The 21,369-nt window shown below is 39.8% G+C and overlaps 1 protein-coding gene across 2 annotated transcripts in view; it reads left to right on the forward strand.

The window, feature by feature from the left end:
• LOC124140352 overlaps positions 1-21,369 on the forward strand; it is a 53,438-nt gene extending 32,069 nt beyond the window's left edge. Inside the window, exons 5-7 of one of the 2 annotated variants that reach the window (XM_046507891.2) lie at positions 4,041-4,117; positions 18,269-18,363; positions 20,707-21,369. In XM_046507891.2, the coding sequence (XP_046363847.2) occupies positions 4,041-4,117; positions 18,269-18,363; positions 20,707-20,849 (315 nt within the window). In that variant the 3' untranslated portion in view covers positions 20,850-21,369. The remainder of the gene's footprint in view (positions 1-4,040; positions 4,118-18,268; positions 18,364-20,706) is intronic. The other variant, XM_048383885.1, reaches the window with a different exon arrangement.

A 21,369-nucleotide genomic window follows, 5' to 3' on the forward strand; every position in this document is an offset into this window, starting at 1 on the left:
AAAATTAGAAATAGGGGGTGCTTATTAGAATATTATTTTGAGTTGAAAGATCGTAAATTTAATACCCTGAAATGTTTACATGCGACGGATATATTTTTCCAGAATTTAATTGCCCATAATTAAGGGTGATATAACACACGAGTGCATATTATACACGAATAAAAAAGTCTTGTGTACATTGATCAATCGGAAGGGGTGCTGATTGGGATTGTTCACTAGCCAATATATTAGCAAATATCGCCGTGGGCGTTTATTAGAGCGGGGCGCTTATTACGTCGGTAATTTATTTTATGTTTGTCCACCTGGGCCATTATTCAAAGAGGCAAAATATCTCCTCAAAGAGTTTCATTATTTTGTGTCCAATTCCTTAAAAATAATCTTGAACTAAAATTTCTTACCAAAGTAAAACAAAACAAGTGTTCAAAATAAGCATCTTATCTGTCAAAAGGCATTTTAATTTTGATATGATTACATATCGACTATGAAAAAAGCGTGCATGCTCGACTTAATAACAACAGATCTCCTCAAGCTGTACAAACAAGGCAATGTATCATATATGTATATTTAGAACAGGCATCAGTTTGTGTACATGCCATCCGTTGTATCATTTTAATAAAATTCACTTGTGTGATGAAAGATTTTTAGTATATAATCACTGACAGTCCTTGAAGCCTGTTGGCTGTGACATGGACTACATTGTTCGCGTGGATCTGACTCGGGAACACTGAAGAGTAAACTCCGGATGATAAACAACACCGATATTGTCACGTCCCACTTGTTCCATTCAAGGCTCTGACAAGGATTACGACTTTTTGTCAAATTCTTACAAGGGTTGTCTGTGTGAAATGCTCATGTATGTTCGGTGGAAAGTATGGTGGGAGGAAGGTGAGTTGGTTTGTGTAACAATGGGGATGCGTCTGGGTAGAATCAGCTTTTGTCGTATATATAAACTTGTAATAAATGTATTTGCATGTCTTCTGTGTGCAGGCGCAGTGGGGTAGTCTAGTGGTTAAAGCGTTCAGCCTTTAGCCGAAGACCTGGGTTAGATTCCCCACATGGGTACAATGTGTGAAGACCATTTCTGATGTTCGCCACCCTGATATTGCGTTAATATTGCTATAAGCCGTGTAAAACCAAACTCACTCACTCATGATTGTGTTTTTTGCGCCTGTCAGTTCAAGGTAAATAGTGACCTTATGTTACGAAATTGTTGACTTGGGAATCTTGACAACACTAATTTGTTGGTTGGGGGTGGGTGAGTGGGTGTTAGCCAAGGGGTTAAAGTGTTCGATCACCACGATGAGGCCTGGGTTCGATTGTCCACATTGGTACAGTGTGAGCCCATGTTTAGTGTTCCCTGCTGTGATGTTGTTGGAATATTGATAAGCGTGTGAAATCCAACTCTGACTCATGCTGTGTCTGGAGTTCAGTGATGTTAAACAGGCAGGCTCTTCTACTGATCTGGAGAATCTGTGGGTTGTTTCAGGCCAAGACTTCAAGTTGATTATCATGCCCCTTTCTAAGGGCTTTCTGTGGCAGTGGGGTAGCTAAGTAGTTAAAGTTTTCACTTGTCACACCAAAGGCCGTGTTCGATTCCCCACATGGGTACAATGAGTGACATTGCAGGAGTGTTGCTTAAAGTGGTGCAAACCCGACTCACTCACTCACTCACTCATGGGCTTTCCACTCATTGTGATGTAAATGAAGATTTCTCACGTACACACTATGCTGTTACTCACTTTATCTTCTATGAATCTGGTGATTATGTCTCTGATGTTGACTTCTCTGATCAGCTGACTCAAATACATGAAAGGGGTTTGGGTAGCCTAGTGGTTAAAGCGTTCGCTGGTCATGCCAAACACCCTGGTTCGATTCCCAGCATGGGTACAATGTGTGAAGCCCATTTCTGGTGTCCCCCGCCGTGAGTTTGCTGGAATATTGCGTAAAACCATACTCACTCACTCGATCACTCGATCGATCACTCACTCACTCACTCACTCACTCACTCATTCACTCACTCACTCACTCACTCACTCACTCACTCACTCCACCCACCCACTCACTCACTCACTCACCCATTCACCCAATCAGTCACTAGATCACTCTTCAACTCAGCTTGAAGACAAACATACCCTCTTCTTTTTTCAGAATTGTTTCCCCCAGTGATTGGATGGTGCCGACATATTTAAGATACGGTATACGTGTTTGTAACAAGAGAACATTCATTCAGTTTGTACAGTATCCACTCTGGAAACCAAACAGTTCACGAATAGTTGAAGCATGGAAGGCAGAATCTAAGCTGTAAAAGTACAGTTGGAAAAGAATTATTGATTACATTATACATGTCATGGGAAATGTAAATGAAAAGAGAATTGCATATATTGCTCGACTTTATGAGAGAAAAATAAATCAGTGTTGTATATTGATGAAGACTTTCAATTCATTTTTCCAACCAATCAGAATTATTGACAGCGGGAGAAGCACATTACTTGAATATTGCTGTAATACTGACAGCCGTGCAGTATGCAATAGTCACTCTGAGAACAATCAAACTGGCGATGAATTCAACCAGATTTAAGGAAATTAAGTATTTTCTACAACAACACACTGAAATTAGGCCACACATTTTTTATTTTTCGTTTCATGGGCCCATTGCCCCAAATCAAAAGCATCCAGTTTGAAGAAATAAATTAAACATACCGTATTCAACGTAATAAGCGCCCAGGGCGCTCTCAAAATTAGAAATAAGGGTCTCTTATTAGAATGGTATTTTGGTGAAGAAAAAACAGAGTTGAAAGATAAATTTCGTGGTTTATGCTGACAGCCTGAAAATGTTTGTATACAACAGATATAATTTTCCAGAATTTAATTGCCCATAATTAAGGGTGCATATAACACACGAGTGCGTATTATACACGAATAAATAAGTCTTTTGTACATTGATCAATCGGAAGGGGTGCTAATTGGGATTGTTTACTAGCCAATATATTAACAAATATCGTTGTGGGCGCTTATTAGAGCAGGGCGCTTATTACGTTGAATACGGTAGGCATTGATGGGCCTACATCGATTTTTCAGTGTATTACAAAATCATTGTAGTTTGTAGACTCCGGTGACAAAGACATTCCATCTTCCCGAGGCAAAGGAGTTTACTGACTATAAATGTCCACTTGCCACCCTTGCCACCCTTGCCACCCTTGCCGAACTAGGATGGATTTATGGAGTTATATTTTGACTATGCACAGTCCAATCAAAATCGTGTAACTAAAACAACATCTGGTTCGTAAACTGCAGTGCAGACTTGGTTCAATTGCAGGATTTGCAAAGCATGTGTGCCGTCAACCTAGCATCAACAGATATTTTCCAAATCTCTTCATGTTTTTAATCAAAGTGCTCACATAATTTGCTGCACTTTGTGAAGTAAGACTTGTTGCAGACTAAGAAACATCAAAGATATTTAGTGGGTTTGTATATTTGTCAATATAATTATTTGCCTTGTTTCTGTACAGACTGCTGTCGTATTGCTGGCTGTGGTATAAATCCCACTAACACACTGACACTTATGATATTGTTCTACTGTTTTCCTTACAACTGAACCCATGAGATTCTGGGTAAGAATAGAGGTCCCCCAGCTATCTATGCTTGTCGTAAGAGGTGACTGAATGGATTGGGTGGTCAGGCTCAGCGACTTGGTTGAATGCATGCCATCGATCCCAAAGACGTGGATCGATGCTCATGATCTTAACCACTTGTCTGGTTCAGACTCGATTATTTACGGGGCGGTCGGGTAGCCTAGTGGTTAAAGCGTTGGCTCGTCACGCCGAAGACCCGTGTTCGATTCCCGACATGGGTACAATGTGTGAAACCCATTTCTGGTGTCCCCTGCCGTGATATTGCTGGAATATTGCTAAAAAAGCGGCGTAAAATCAAAACTCACTCACTCACTCTATAATTTACACGCCGCTGTCAAATGGTAGGAATATTGCTGAGTGCAGTGTAAGCCACAAACAAACACTATGACTGATTTTCTTTTTCCACAGAAGCATGGCACGGAACATGACACTGCCACAGTTCTGGCGATGGTGGTTGATGCTGCTGCATACATCCGACAGAAGAAGTGAGTGTTGTGAAGACAGTATAGTGAGCATTTTGAATGAGCAGTCCTATGTTATTATGGAAGTACATATCCATGAATAACAGCAATGTCCTGTGCAGAGTTGCATCCCTTGGGCATGCTAGATTGTGGGTTCGAATCCCGGCTTGCCCAGGCTATGTTTCTAGTTTTGGCAGCACCATGTCTGTGCTTGTGGGTTTCAACAAAGTGGTAAGCTGACATGCCGTGATGTAACTGGAATACTTTCCAAAGCAGCATAAAACTCAACTCATTCACTCGCACACTCCATGACCAACTGTTTTCATGAGGCGACAATCATTAGTTGTTTTCAAGATTTGCATAATCAGAAAGGTCATCTGTCCAAGGAGGACTGCCTCCGTGGTCTAATGGTAGAGCGGCCGCCCAGAGAGCGGAAGGTCCAGGGTTTCGATCCCCGACCGCGTCATACCAAAAGACGTTTAAAGATGGTACTTGTTGTTACCCTGTCTGGCGCTCGGCATGAAGGGGCTAAAACAAGGACTGGTCTGCTCGGAGTCGGTATACTGTGTCTGAGTGGGGTATTCATGTTAAACTGTGCCATGGTATCTCAGTGAGCTAGCACTATAAATCGGCATCAGTCCCAACTAGTACAAGCAGCCACACACACACATACACGTGCATGCACTATGCTATATAAGTGCAATAATCTTGGACGCGACGTTAAACCCCATTTCACCTCACCTCAGCTGTCCACGGAGACTTGTGGTGAAACATCTTCCATGTCTGGAGATTCCTGTGTTTGTCTTGAGAGCCAGCTATCAGTGAGTGAGTGAGTCAGCTGAGCTTAACACCGTTTTCAACAGTATTTCAGTGATATCCGCGTGTAATCTTGGTGTGAGGAGTGCCTTGAAGTGATGCAGGTCTCAGATGTTAACCACACACCTGGAAACATTATGAGGGCGAACTAGGATTCGAACCCACAACCCTAGGGTTGTGGCATGCCTAAGGGACACAACTCTGCACAGTGCATTGCTATGCCTTAGACAATTAGGTCACCTGACATAGTTGTTAAACCTGCAGTGTAAAACAATACTGACTTATTCACTCACTCACTCACTCACTCACTCACTCACTCACTCACTCACTCACTCACTCACTCACTCACTCACTCACCCAATCACTCACTCACTCACTAACTCACTCACTCACTCACTCACTCACTCACTCATCTCACCCACCCACCCACCCACCCACCCCTGAAGCAACATCTCCAGAGGTTGTTGACTTTGGGTTCTACATCAATAAATTTACAAGTAACACTGATTACCACTTCTGACTGCCTCTGTGGTCTTTTGGAATGAGCGTCTGCCCTAAAAGCAGAAGGTCGGTAAGAGAGGAAGGTCGGTGGTTCTATCCTCTGGTGGCGTCATACCAAAAGTAGGCGCTCGGCATGAAGGGAATATAACAAGGACAGCTGGGCTCAGAGTCCGTGCACTGTGTCTGAGTGAGGTGTCCATGTTAATCTGTGGCATGGTATCTCAGTGGATAAGTCTGGATTACTACAAACAGCTACACAAGAGCATGCATGTTGCTATATAGGTGCAATAATCTATAAATCGAAATTGTTAACCCGATTTCACCTCCTCTCACCACCCGATTACCACTTCTACAAACAACACAGAGGATCCTACTCTTTATAAATAAATGGAAAATTAACATGGCCTGCCATTTCTTGTCTACTCTCTGTATAGTTGGCGACGCGGTCGGGTAGCCTAGTGGTTAAAGCGTTTGCTCGTTTGCCACAGACCCGAGTTCGAATCCCGACATGGGTACAATGTGTGAAGCCCATTTCTGGTGTCCCCCGCTGTGATATTGCTGGAATATTGCTAAAAGCGGCGTAAAACCATACTCACTCACTCACTGTTAAGTTGGCGTTATTTCAGTGCCAACATGTCGTAATAAACAAAATGAACCTGACAAAACAACCAGGACATTAACAAAACACACATCAAAGTTAGTATGGCAGTCGATTAGAAAAATCATCTTGTGTGTTAATCCCACCATCGAATATTTCAGGTTTGAGAAGGGGATCAGTTAAAGGTCAGCGACATAATGGTGTTAAATAGAAGTAATGAAAGTCATCTACGTATAGAATTACACATCAAAACCTGATTAATGTTCCGAGAAATGGATCAAATATTGGTATGGTTGCTGTGCTTTGTAATTTTGCAATCTCAAATTTGATTGAAACCATTGATTGGAATATACGTTTGTGCTGGTCTTTGCCCCCTTGTTCCCGGTAGCGGAAGAGCAGACGTCAAAACCTGGCTGTTTATGTTGGACAATGGGGCATGACTGAAGCTCACTTGAACAACAAGCGACTGAAGGGAAACACTCCCTGTTGTAGTGAGCCTCCAAGCAGACTCAACGCAGTTGAAAGCATTCCTTGAAACAGCAGAAGAATCAAAGATGAGGTTTTCGTGCTGATAGGTATAATCTGGATCAAAAAGAGGTAATCTGTATCAGCACTGGACTCATTTATGTTGATCACGGATGACCACAAACGGAAAGGTCTTCCTTGTCAAGACCAAACCCAAAATGATATTTTCCCAGTAAACTCCAACCAACTCAAAATGATATTTTCCCAGTAAACTCCAACAAACACATGATGATATTTTCCCAGGAAACTACAACCAACTCAACATGATATGTTCTCAGGAAACAACATCAAACTCAAAATGATATTTTCCCAGGAAACTACAACCAACTCAACATGATATTTTCCCAGGAAACTACAACAAACTCATGATGATATGTGCTCAGGAAACTACAACCAACTCAACATGATAATTTGCCAGTAAACTCCAACAAACTCATGATGATATTTTCCCAGGATACTCCCAACAAACACATGATGATATTTTCCCAGGAAACTACAACAAACACATGATGATATTTTCCCAATAAACTCCAACAAACACATGATGATATTTTCCCAGGAAACTACAACCAACTCAACATGATATGTTCTCAGGAAACAACAACCAACTCAAAATGATATTTTCCCAGGAAACTACAATAAATTCATGATGATATGTTCTCAGGAAACTACAACCAACTCAATATATGCCAATATATTTACAAGTAACACTGATTACCACTTCTGACCGCCTCTGTGGTCTATTGGAATGAGGGTCTGCCCTAAGAGCGGAAGGTCGGTGGTTCTATCCTCTTGTGGCATCATACCAAAAGTAGGCGCTCGGCATGAAGGGAATATAACAAGGACAGCTGGGCTCAGAGTCCGTGCACTGTGTCTGAGTGAGGTGTCCATGTTAATCTGTGGCATGGTATCTCAGTGGCTAAGTCTGGATGACTACAAACAGCTACACAAGAGCATGCATGTTGCTATCTAGGTGCAATAATCTATAAATCAAAATTGTTAACCCGATTTCACCTCCTCTCACTACCCGATTACCACTTCTACAAACAACACAGAGGATCCTACTCTTTATAAATAAATGGAAAATTAACATGGCCTGCCATTTCTTGTCTACTCTCTGTATAGTTGGCGACGCAGTCGGGTAGCCTAGTGGTTAAAGCGTTTGCTCGTTTGCCGAAGACTCGAGTTCGAATCCCGACATGGGTACAATGTGTGAAGCCCATTTCTGGTGTCCCCTGCTGTGATATTGCTGGAATATTGCTAAAAGCGGCGTAAAACCATACTCACTCACTCACTGTTAAGTTGGCGTTATTTCAGTGCCAACATGTCGTAATAAACAAAATGAACCTGACAAAACAACCAGGACATTAACAAAACACACATCAAAGTTAGTATGGCAGTCGATTAGAAAAATCATCTTGTGTGTTAATCCCACCATCGAATATTTCAGGTTTGAGAAGGGGATCAGTTAAAGGTCAGCGACATAATGGTGTTAAATAGAAGTGATATTTTCCCAGGAAACTACAACAAACTCATGATGATATGTGCTCAGGAAACTACAACCAACTCAACATGATAATTTGCCAGTAAACTCCAACAAACTCATGATGATATTTTCCCAGGATACTCCCAACAAACACATGATGATATTTTCCCAGGAAACTACAACAAACACATGATGATATTTTCCCAATAAACTCCAACAAACACATGATGATATTTTCCCAGGAAACTACAACCAACTCAACATGATATGTTCTCAGGAAACAACAACCAACTCAAAATGATATTTTCCCAGGAAACTACAATAAATTCATGATGATATGTGCTCAGGAAACTACAACCAACTCAACATGATAATTTGCCAGTAAACTCCAACAAACTCATGATGATATTTTCCCAGGATACTCCCAACAAACACATGATGATATTTTCCCAGGAAACTACAACAAACACATGATGATATTTTCCCAATAAACTCCAACAAACACATGATGATATTTTCCCAGGAAACTACAACCAACTCAACATGATATGTTCTCAGGAAACAACAACCAACTCAAAATGATATTTTCCCAGGAAACTACAATAAATTCATGATGATATGTTCTCAGGAAACTACAACCAACTCAACATGATATTTTCCCAGGAAACTACAACCAACTCAACATGAAATTTTCCCAGGAAACTACAACAAACTCATGATGATATGTGCTCAGGAAACTACAACCAACTCAACATGATATTTTCCCAGTAAACTCCAACAAACTCATGATGATATTTTCCCAGGATACTGCCAACAAACACATGATGATATTTTCCCAGGAAACTACAACAAACACATGATGATATTTTCCCAATAAACTCCAGTAAACACATGATGATATTTTCCCAGGAAACTACAACCAACTCAACATGATATGTTCTCAGGAAACAACAACCAACTCAAAATGATATTTTCCCAGGAAACTACAACCAACTCAACATGATATTTTCCCAGGAAACTACAACAAACTCATGATGATATGTGCTCAGGAAACTACAACCAACTCAACATGATATTTTCCCAGGAAACTACAACCAACTCAAATGATATTTTCCCAGGAAACTACAACAAACACATGATGATATTTTCCCAATAAACTCCAGTAAACACATGATGATATTTTCCCAGGAAACTACAACCAACTCAACATGATATGTTCTCAGGAAACAACAACCAACTCAAAATGATATTTTCCCAGGAAACTACAACAAATTCATGATGATATGTTCTCAGGAAACTACAACCAACTCAACATGATATTTTCCCAGGAAACTACAACCAACTCAACATGATATTTTCCCAGGAAACTACAACAAACTCATGATGATATGTGCTCAGGAAACTACAACCAACTCAACATGATATTTTCCCAGGAAACTACAACCAACTCAAATGATATTTTCCCAGGAAACTACAAGAAACTCATGATGATATGTGCTCAGGAAACTACAACCAACTCAACATGATATTTTCCCAGGAAACTACAACCAACTCAAAATGATATTTTCCCAGGAAACTACAAGAAACTCATAATGATATGTGCTCAGGAAACTACAACCAACTCAACATGATATTTTCCCAGGAAACAACAACCAACTCAAAATGATATTTTCCCAGCAAACTACATTAAACTCATGATGATATTTTCCCAGGAAACTACAACCAACTCAAAATGATATTTTCCCAGGAAACTACAACAAAATGATGATGATATGTGCTCAGGAAACTACATTAAACTCATGATGATATTTTCCCAGGAAACTACAACCAACTCAAAATGATATTTTCCCAGGAAACTACAACAAAATCATGATGATATGTGCTCAGGAAACTACAACCAAGTCAAAATGATAATTTCCCAGGAAACTACAACAAACTCATGATGATATGTGCTCAGGAAACTACAACAAACACTTCATGATATTTTCCCAGGAAACTACAACCAACTCATTATGATATTTTCCCAAAATACTACAACCAACTCAAAATGATATTTTCCAAGAAAACTACATCTAACTCATAATGATATTTTTCCAGGAAACTACAACAAACATATAATGATACGTTCCCAGGAAACTACAAGAAACTCCTGATGATAATTTCTCAAGTAAATATAACAAACTCCTGATGATATTATCTCGGTATTATGTCATTCATATGATGCTGACTCACGGCTACTTTGGGCAAGAGTTAGCTCCCCTGAGTCGGCTGGCAGCAGCTGCTTACCTACCCTGCTGGAAACAGAGCTAGTTGTCTGGAGACTAACATGATTACCTCTGATAGATTGGATTAGTTGTTAGTCATACAGCACCACTGTGGGAATATCTCTCTCAGGTAATGCAATTATACATTAAACTAGGAATCGCTGCAGTTTCAGGAGATAATTGTTCTGTTTGTACAAGTGGACTAGCAGTGGATTGTTACCTTTTTTTTCCTAATGGCATTTAAGGAACAAAAATGGATTTTTGTTTCCCTCTTGGTTTTCACAAATCAATTTGTTGATGTAATTTCTGTATATTTATAGTTGTGCCTGTCTTCTTCTCAAACACTTAACAGCATGGATCACCCATAATGAAAAACATGTGTTGCTAATGTATTGCTAGATAGTTTTGCCAGGTGAGAAATGTTGAGACTCACCAAAGTGAATGCCTTTGCACCTAAACACACACTCACTCATTCTTCCAATCAACCACACAAAATTAAAATAATTAAATTTCCTTTCTTTTTTTAAAAATTATTTCATTCTACTGTAGATATCGCTTCCAATGTGCAGGTGTATCATCAAGTGATCAATTGCAAAGTGTATTTTTTTACAAATTTCTTTTTGGACATAGTGTCATCTATACTAGCCACAAAAGGAAACTGTGCACATATTTGTGATGGAGGACTGTTGTTTTTACAGACGAGTCCAGATTTCACATTTCCCATGGTGACGGACATCAACTTGTCTACAGACGTCTTGAGGAGCGTCATGCTCAAGCCTGTGTCATGGCGAGGAATCGCTTTGGGGGTGGTTCCGTGATGATTTGGGTTGGGATAAGTACATGTCAGATAACCAACGGTAGAAACTAACTGAACCCTTTAGTTGTTGTTTAGGGCAATTTGACAGGTGTGGGCTTCATAGATCAGATTCTCGGTATAGTGGCAATTCCGTTTCTTCAGTGTCATGGCCCAGGATTGACATTCCAACAGGACAATGGCCGTCCTCACACGGCTAGGGTTGCTATGGCTTTTCTTCAACAGCACAATGTTCAAGTACTGCCTTGGCCTGCAAATTCACTGAATCTCACTCCTATAGAGCATGTATGGGATGAAATAGAGAGATGTCTACGCCATTTACCAAATTCGCCAGATAACGTTCATGATTTTGCCACAGAGTTGCAGACAATATCACAAGCCATTCCACAAGCCTTCCATGCCCATTTGATAGACTCTATGCTGTTATTGCTTCTGACAGTGGGCATACCCCTTATTGAGTTTGTGACAATGTTGCTTGACCCCCGCCCCGCATTTGGACTCAATGTCATGAAAACATTTAGAATTTTTTTTAACAATGCACAGTTTCTTTTTGTGGCTAGTATACTATAATTCTAGGGGTGGTAGAGTAGCCTAGTGGTTAAAGCGTTGGCTCATCATGCCAAAAAACCAGGTTTGATTCCCCACATGGGTAATAGGTATGAAGCCCATTTCTAGTTTTCCCCACCTTGATGTTGCTGGAATAATGCTAAAAGCGGCCAAAAACCTCACTCACTCACTCACTCACTCACTCACTCACTCACTCACTCACTCACTCACTCACTCACAATTAGTCCTGCACCATGACCGTGGAATAAATATATTTTATGAATAAAATAATCTAGAAACGCATACAAAAGCAAGTCTAGCCAGCTCAAACTAGCTCTATTCTGAAATCAGCATAGGGAAATTTTTTATATTTTTAGAGTCAAGAAGGATATTGTGTTATATAAGATTTCAGAGACTAAATGTTAGTCTAGATCCACAATGTGTTGTGCTAGTTATGTGCCATGGGATGGATGTATAAATGATAGTAGTGGTGTTCAGACAGAAGGAATACCCTAACACTGATACTATGTGTGTGTGGTGTTTCTGTTGGCTTATGTAAATCATTATAAACATCACACCAGTTTTATTAAGAAGCTTTGAGTTTTTAAGTATGCCATCATGGTTTTGAAACCTTTTTTTACCACTGGCGCCAAAATACCAGGAATTTCAAACCCTGGCAGACTAGGTCCACCTTCCTAGTTTCCATTTCTTGTCTCTTTATTCTTGTGAAGACTTCCAACATTCAGGTTGTAAATTATTTTCGAAAGAAGTGTTTTGATTCCTCTTATTTGTTGAGGTAGTCCTTCCTCAAGCAAACTGCAGCCTTTCATTGAAGCTCCGTTTGAAGTTGTGCATTTAAAGTTTATGCTGTAGACCTCTTGTCGCAACAGCTTTTCCTCAACTGTCTACAAAGCCTGCAACGTCACGTTCATTCAGCCTAGAGATGAGACATTTAACCTCCTCCAAGAACTTGATGACTAATATTGTCGACAATAAGAATTTTATTGTGAACATTCACTGATGACAGTAAAAATAGAGAAAGTTTTTTGTTTAAGAGTGAAAAATATGGATAAGTGACTTTTATTTCAATCTCATTAAAATTAATCTTAGTTCTCGCTACAGCTAAACAAAGATCTGAGGACTTCCCATTACGAGTCACGTCAGACTGACCTTGCGCAAACTTTGACCGACCAATGGAATGACCAATCAGAAGGCAGCTTTCTCGTGCTTTATGGCACTAATTTCAAATTGGCGACTACGCTTCAAAACATATTTTGACAAATTCTCCATTACAAATTTGAAAGCTGAACAAAAGAACATTCTGGAATGGCTAATAGATGGTCTAGATTGTATGGATTCAGTCGTTAAACCCGTAACTATCGTTCCGAGTTAACGTTTTCGAGGTTGCATGATTAGAAATCACATTCCGACTGTCACTTTCATAATCTGGTAAGCGAGGCTCTGATTGGTCGGAAGAAAGGTCGTTCTGACAGTATCCCTAACAGGATGTCCTCAGATCTTTGTTTAGCGGTAGCGAGAACTGAGGTCTGATTTTAATGAGATTACTTTTATTTCGTATTGAAGATACTCTTACATAGAAAAAGGTTACCTCTGATCCACTGTTAGAAGAGTGAGTGTGTCTTACTTCAGTGTAGAATGTAAGGAGCTAATGACTTGCAAAGTGTAATGCATTGTTAAGGCCACGCTTTTGTAATTTTATGTTTCATGGATTTATTCCAGCTTTTTTATTTATTTATTTATTTATTTATTTATTTATTTATTTATTTATTTATTTATTTATTTATTCCTGATAGTAGACATGAAATTTATATAAAATAATAACATTTTATATTGTATAAGAGGGTCTATGTTACTAGTAGGAGATATAAATAGTAAAAAAATATTTTGATTACTTTATTTCTTAGAATTTCTTCTCTTGAAACGTAAAAAAGAAAACATCTGTCCAAATAAGAGTCTTGGAGTCTACATTAGCCAAGATAGTCCTTTACTTCATTTGAAACAGAATTTTTTTGGCCAAAAAATATATAACTAACATAAATGTTGTTACTGCGTTCATTGTATTGTGTTGCAACCCAGTCAGTGAAGTGAAAATAGGAACATTTACCAACAGTTAGCACCTCTGAATACATCATGGCAATATTCCTGCCATGACAGTGACCTTGGTTCCAAGGTGGACATGTAAGCGTTAAAGTACAGCCGGGCTATTTCCTTGAGGATATTGATTAAAAAATCTCTTTTGAAGTATTAAGAATCATAATACAGCATGCAAGCAATATTTTTTTTTTTTTAAAGTACGAGCAAACTTTTTACATATTTTACAGATGAGCCTGTCCTTAATTGCCTCCGTGATCTAGTGGTAGATTGTCCGCCCGGAGAGCAGAGGTCCGGGGTTCGATCCCGGCCACGTCATACCAAAAGACGTTAAAAGATGGTCCTTGTTGTTACCCTGTCTGGCGCTCGGCATTAAGGGGCTAAAACAAGGACTGGTCGGCTCGGAGACAGTATACTGTATCTGAGTGAGGTATTCATGTTAAACTGCGGCATGGTATCTCAGTGAGCTAGCACTATAATTCGGCATCAGTCCGGACTAGTACAAGCAGCCACACACACACGTGCATGCACATCGCTATATAAGTGCAATAATCTTGGACGCGATGTTAAACCCCATTTCACCTCACCTGTCCTTAATAATTAGTTTAGAATGCTTATCTTCATTGAAATTGATAAACAATTGGGTGGGTGTGCTGCAATCTTTTAGTTAAAAGACTTTAAAATTTTAAGGTTTTGGTTTATAAAAAATGTTGTTAAATGGGATTTGAAACTAGGAAATCTTCAGGATTTTTAACCCGAAGGAACACTTTTAGAAGTATCTTTTGTTTTCACGTTCATATTCTTTGTGTGAAGAGTGTGATGACGTTTTTGTAAAATAACTGATTTAGTCGATTTGCTCCACATTCTGCTAAAATGCAGGTTCTGTTGTCATGGAAGAATGATGGCATTGTATTACGTCATCCCATTGTTCCAGAGTGATGTCACAGCAGTGAGAGTTCAAGCGGAAATTGAGTCTATGGAGGTCTTTTGTCACTTACAATGTGGATAAACTAATTTGCAGGTTTCATCATTCATAGTTGTTGTTATTGAATATTTGATGTGTGGAAATTAAAACATTTGAAAGCTGTGGCTACTTCTGTCAGATCTGAATGAGATATCTGAGCATCAAGAACACAATAACAACAAATCTGACAACAAATAATGTTTACATCATAAATATGTTTATTTTTAGCATGTGTGATTTTTTTTCTAAAGAAAAATTGATCTCAAATTATCCAGGAAAACATTTTGTTTTGTTTTGTTATGCCTCCTGCATTTTGTCATATTTGTAAAGGATATCTGTTATTTAAGAAAAAATGGCGTCAGAAAAGAGATTCAATTTGAGACATTTGAGCTATTTTTGTTGTTTTTTATGCGGTTTATGATTTTGGACAATGTAATAATCACATAATATCATGGTGTCTTGTCGGAATCCGGCCTTAGAAGCAGCAGCGGTAGTTATAGTTGCCATATTAAATAGCAACAAGGAAATTAGTGTCTCCACTGTACGGATTCTAATTGTTTTGATTAATCTCAGTAGTAGTCAATTGACTTGTCACGTCATGCTTGTCACTTAACCAATCATCTGTCAGTCGAGATCATAATTGACCAATCAAAGCTTTTGATACTGGCATGTAATTGACCAGGTAGGACAGGTTGCTATGGTAACTGGACATTTTGGTGTCCAACTGGGCAGCTTCTGGGCTAAAGGATGACTCATTCATCTCAATATAACTTTCACACACCTACCCTCTAAGAGCATAATGAACTCCTCCAATATCTGATTTGGTCAGTGCTATTATTGATTAGAGGGTGTTAGTACTTTTCTAGTGGCAACAGTTTTGGTGGCTTTAGGTGATGTAACATTACCAGCTCACCTCAGTCCAGAATGCTTTGATGTTCAGAAAGTCTCTCTTTTATGGATAATTAGAGACCTCCAAAAAAGGAATTTATTCATATCAGATATTTTATGGCTCATCATAAGGCAAATTGTGGCTATTAAGAAATCTCAATGCCAGTGGTATGCACATTTTCTGACATATCCTATCTTTGAAAGAAAACATTACTACAAAATCTAGATCATCTGCATTCATTGAGGGGAAAATGTGAAGTGATGTGTAAATGAGGAAAATGTCATGCACATGTTGTTGTTTTATGTACTGGTGGTATTCTTTCATCGTTTACCCCTTGATCATAGTTTATGTTTCTAGGCTGGGGAAATAAGCCTCACCTTGCCTGTGCATGGATCTTGATAGTTAGTCTCTCAGAGGTTATCTCCCTTGTTTTCAGAAATTTATGAATATATTAATTTGTCATCATTTTTCGATCAAGGCACTGTGTTATGACGGTTCCATATTATTCTTCAACATTAAAAATAATTGGAGAAACCTTCAAAAGAGGATATTTTGTTTGGTTTGTTGTGGCTTTATTTGAACTTGTGATTATCAGTTATTACAATTCGGATCAGGGATGAATGATCAAAAGCTCTGCAATGAAAGCTGAGCAAAACATAATGAAAGTTTGAATATTTTGTTGATAAAGTATCATGCGAGAAATCCTTTGATGAAGACATTAGTCATCTCAAAACTCTGTTTGATGTAAAATGTTCTTCTAATGTGATTTTACAAGTGCTTCTTTCATTTTTAGTTGACCACACAGGGAAACCACATTAGTTCTCTTTTAACTCGATGTGTTGTTTCTGTTGAAGTAGTTGTATTGAAACAGCGGGATGCTTATCACACCAATTGTCTTATAACGGTCTAGAATTCTGGATTACTCATAATTTTCATGGTTCCCAGGAATTAAGTGTTTACTGTTGTCAAATTTTACTGAAACTAAATTCATTATATTTTTCGTAATAAACTCTCATTTTTTTTCCTTTTTTAAAAGATACATTCAGCCTTTGAAAGTTGTGCTAGTCCACTAGCCCAAGACTACTAAACTGTGCTGAGGAAAATCCAATCTTGTTAGCCCTCATTCCCACTTGGCTATAATTCTGAACCAGTTTTCAATGCTTTAATTTTGCTTCACATCAGAACTAAATAAAACTGACAGAAAATGTAAACATATTAAACATTATTGTCTTGTTGCTGCAGGATTAGCGTCAGACTAAGGGCGTGTGAAATAAGGATTACGCTATTCCACTGGACAAATTTCTTAGACTGTACATTACTTTACCATGCTTGTGATAACTGCTTCTTACTCTAAATTAACCACTGACACACATGTTGACAAGCACCTGCCTGACTGACACACAAGTAAAACAAGCACCTGTCGGACTGACATACATGTAAACAAGCACCTGCCTGACTGACACACATGTGAAACAAGCACCTGTCGGACTGACATACATGTAAACAAGCACCTGCCTGACTGACACACATGTGAAACAAGCACCTGTCGGACTGACATACATGTAAACACAAGCACCTGCCTGACTGACACACATGTGAAACAAGCACCTGTCGGACTGACACACATGTAAAACAAGCACCTGCCAGATTGACACACATATAAACAAGCACCTGCCTGACTAACACACATGTAAACAAGCACCTGCCTGACTGACACATGTAAACAAGCACCTGCCTGACTGACACATGTAAACAAGCACCTGCCAGATTGACACACATATAAACAAGCACCTGCCTGACTAACACACATGTAAACAAGCACCTGCCTGACTGACACATGTAAACAAGCACCTGCCTGACTGACACATGTAAACAAGCACCTGCCAGATTGACACACATGTAAACAAGCACCTGACTGACTGACACACATGTAAAACAATCACCTGCCTGACTGACACACATGGACACAAGCACCTGCCCGACTGACACACATGTACACAAGCATCTGCCTGACTGACAACCATGTAAAACAATCACCTGCATGACTGACACACATGTAAACAAGCACCTGCCTGACTGACACACATGTAAAACAAGCACCTGACTGACTGACACACATGTAAAACAATCACCTGCATGACTGACACACATGTAAACAAGCACCTGCCTGACTGACACACATGTAAACAATCACCCGCCTGACTGACACACATGTGAAACAAGCACCTGCCTGACTGACACACATGTAAACAAGCACCTGCCTGACTGACACACATGTAAAACAAGCACCTGCCTGACTGACACACATGTAAACAGGCACCTGCCAGACTGACACACATGTAAACAAGCACCTGCCTGACACACATGTAAACAAGCACCTACCTGACTGACACACATGTTAACAAGCACCTGACTGACTGACACACATGTAAACAAGCACCTGCCTGACTGACACACGTAAAACAATCGCCTGACTGACACACATGTAAACAAGCACCTGCCTGACTGACACACATGTACACAAGCACCCGCCAGACTGACACACATGTGAAACAAGCACCTGCCTGACTGACACAGGTGTAAAACAAGCACCTGCCTGACTGACACAGGTGTAAAACAAGCACCTACCTGACTGACAACCATGTACCTGCCTGTTGCAGTGGATCCTGCAGTCTGGTGATGTCAACTGGGGATGGGGTCAAGGCGGTTCACTCCATGGGCACACAGTTCCACCTGACTGTCAACCATGTTCAAGGTAGTATTACTCACTCTGTAAACCACGAGGTTACTGCTCCATCAAACTATCAATCTGTGTAGTGAAACCTCAGGGTTTAAGAAGTTGGACTTTTGTGTATGTGTTCCAATTGCTTCAAGATTTCCTTAAAGAATCCTGATTTCATTTTAAACATGGCCACCATGGTGGCCATTTTGAAAATGTCATTATTGCCCATTTCTCACAGTTTTTTCATTTTTCATCATGAAATGTAATAGCAGCAAGTAAACTGCATGGGCGGATACAGAGGGGGGGGGGGGGGGGTGTGCACCCCCCCTTTTTATTTCGAAAAAAACTATTATTTCTGTATAAATTACCACCAAAGACAATAAATAGATCTTAATTGTGCACCCCCCCCTTTTAAAAAAAGCTGTATCCGCCCATGAACTGTATGTGGGATATCACAAATGCATTTTATGGGGCATGAGGATTTATTCCCTAACTGTGGCCTCTGTAGGTTATATACATCTCCAGTCAAACCTCGTTATCGTACCAATATATCTCGAAACCTATTCTCTGGGTCCCGACTGCCTCACAATATAAATACATATTAATTTGGCCGCTTATCTCGAATTTGAGATAAATGTACTTTGCACTATCTCGAAACTAGGACTGGATCTGCAGAAGTGTGCACCTTTATCTCAAAGATGACATTGTCACATTAACAGTTTTGAGAAGTGCAGGTATATCTAGTACCTTTCCCACACATCTAACGTCGCTGTAAAAGTACAGAACAATTTAAACCAATTGTTGCTCAACCAATTACCGTATTCTACGTAATAAGCGCCCTGCTCTAATAAGCGCTCTCGGTGATATTTGCTAATGTATTGGCGAGTGAACAATCCCAATTAGCACACCTTCAGATTGATCAATGTACACAAGACTTATTCATTCGCGTATGCCAGTAATACGCACTCGTGTGTTATATGCAACCTTAATTATGGGCAATTAAATTCTTGAAAAATATATCTGTCGTACATAAACATTTCAGGCTGTCAGCATAAACCATGAAATTTATCTTTCAACTCTGTTTTTTTTCCACCAAAATAATATTCTAATAAGAGCCCACTATTTCTAATTTTGAGTGCGCCCTGGGCCCTATGGCAAATACGGTATTTACCTATCTTTTAATCCAATTGTAATGTAATCTTTATTGACAACTAGAATATTGTGAGTAGACGTGAGTACAAACACTTCCTGGTTGCTCAGAAAAGTGACTATCAAAGTCGGATTCAAGGAATCAAAGCCGTATGACACTACTCACACTGTCCATGCTGTGGGACGTGGGGTAGCCTAGTGGTCAAAGCGTTGGCTCGTTACGTCATTCCCCACATGGGTACAATGTGTGAAGCCCCTTTTCCGGTGTCCCCCGCCGTGATATTGCTGGAATATTTCTAAAAGCGGCTTAAAACCATACCCACTCACTCAAGTTGTGGGAGTGGCATTTTGTTTTCGTCGAGTGGACAGACTAAACAGGGATTACTGCTATGCCTAACGTGCATGTACTGGTGAGAGCTGCGGTTAGTTAGTTGGTTTGTTTGTTGTTTAACGTCGCACTCAGCAATATTCCAGCTATATGACGGCGGTCTGTTAATAATCGAGTCTGGACCAGACCATCCAGTGATTGACATCATGAGCATCGATCCACGCAATTGGGATCGATGACATGCATCAACCAAGACCCCTAAGGTACATGTACACCGTACAAAACTTGTCACAGTTATTAATTATTATAATATTTATTGTTACATTTATTATTAATCATAGTCAGCAAAATACATTTCAGTTTGTCATCCCATGCTGTTCTAAATTTCTATTGCTATGTGTCGTGATCTGTCAGGGTATTAATGCATCTTCATGTCAAATGTCCAGATATCTCAAAATTACAAAATGGTCCTGCTAGGTTCGAGATAACAGGGTTTGACTGGATTTATCAAGATTTACTGATTATTTTCGACGTCTGCACTGTCAAGATGACATTTTGTGTATGTGAACCCAGCAAAGGTGTCTCTGGATGTGCTCACAATATTAGGATTTGATCTTTAACATGACTTTCATATTGAAAATGTCATATTGGGCCAATTAATCAGCCATTTCTGCTTCTATGTTTATGAAACATTCATGTTATTTTGGTGTATTGAAACAGCGATTAGCTGCGAAGTTTCTGATGGGGTGTTAAAATATATTTACTCTCACTCACTCACTCACTCACTCACTCACTCACTCACTCACCAACCAACCCAGTTTTATAAAAATGAAGGTGAGCTACATAGCCTTATGGGTTTTTTTCTATGGACATTCTCAGATCTGTATTATCTGTTGTAGCCTCCAAGGATGCTGCTATGGAGTTCATGTTGAGCACCCCAGTGAGGGAGAGAGGGAAGCTGTGTGTCACATACGCCATGGACAGTTCGGTCATCAGAGTGAGACACCTTCATCTTGAGACACCTGCTGGAACACCTGACTGAGGCTCTGACAGCTGTGTGTCACATGCGGAGTGGGCAAGCGGTCAAAAGCGCCAGGTGCTGAGATCGTATCCCGCTAGTGACTGGGTTGTTATTCAGCCTTGGGACTAACAATGTTTACAGGTCTTAACAGTGTTGCCACTACCCCTAGTGTACAGTACACACACCCTGTTTATTTAAAAGAACCCACTTGTCCGATGGTAGACGGCAGATCACAAGTGTCAAAATGTGTAGTGTCACTATGGGCAAGTGACTTAGTTCAAATGTACCTCTGTTCAACCAGCAGGGATTGGGTACCTGACATGTGAGGTGGATAAAAAAACCTTCTTGCGTCCCTAGGCAGCTTGGTTGTATACTCCCCAGGGAGGTAAGAATGATAGCTGGGATGCAAATGGATCCACTGGTTGGGGAACAAATAAAACCGAACTTGAGATTCCGGGGTAGAATAGGTCTTCAGCAACCCATGCTTGCTGTAAAAGGTGACTATGCTTGTCGTAAAAGGCGACTAACGGGATCGGGTGGT

The sequence above is a fragment of the Haliotis rufescens genome, unplaced genomic scaffold (assembly GCF_023055435.1).
Source record: "Haliotis rufescens isolate VD_foot unplaced genomic scaffold, xgHalRufe1.0.p SCAF_5, whole genome shotgun sequence".
In the NCBI taxonomy this organism is placed as follows: domain Eukaryota; kingdom Metazoa; phylum Mollusca; class Gastropoda; order Lepetellida; family Haliotidae; genus Haliotis; species Haliotis rufescens.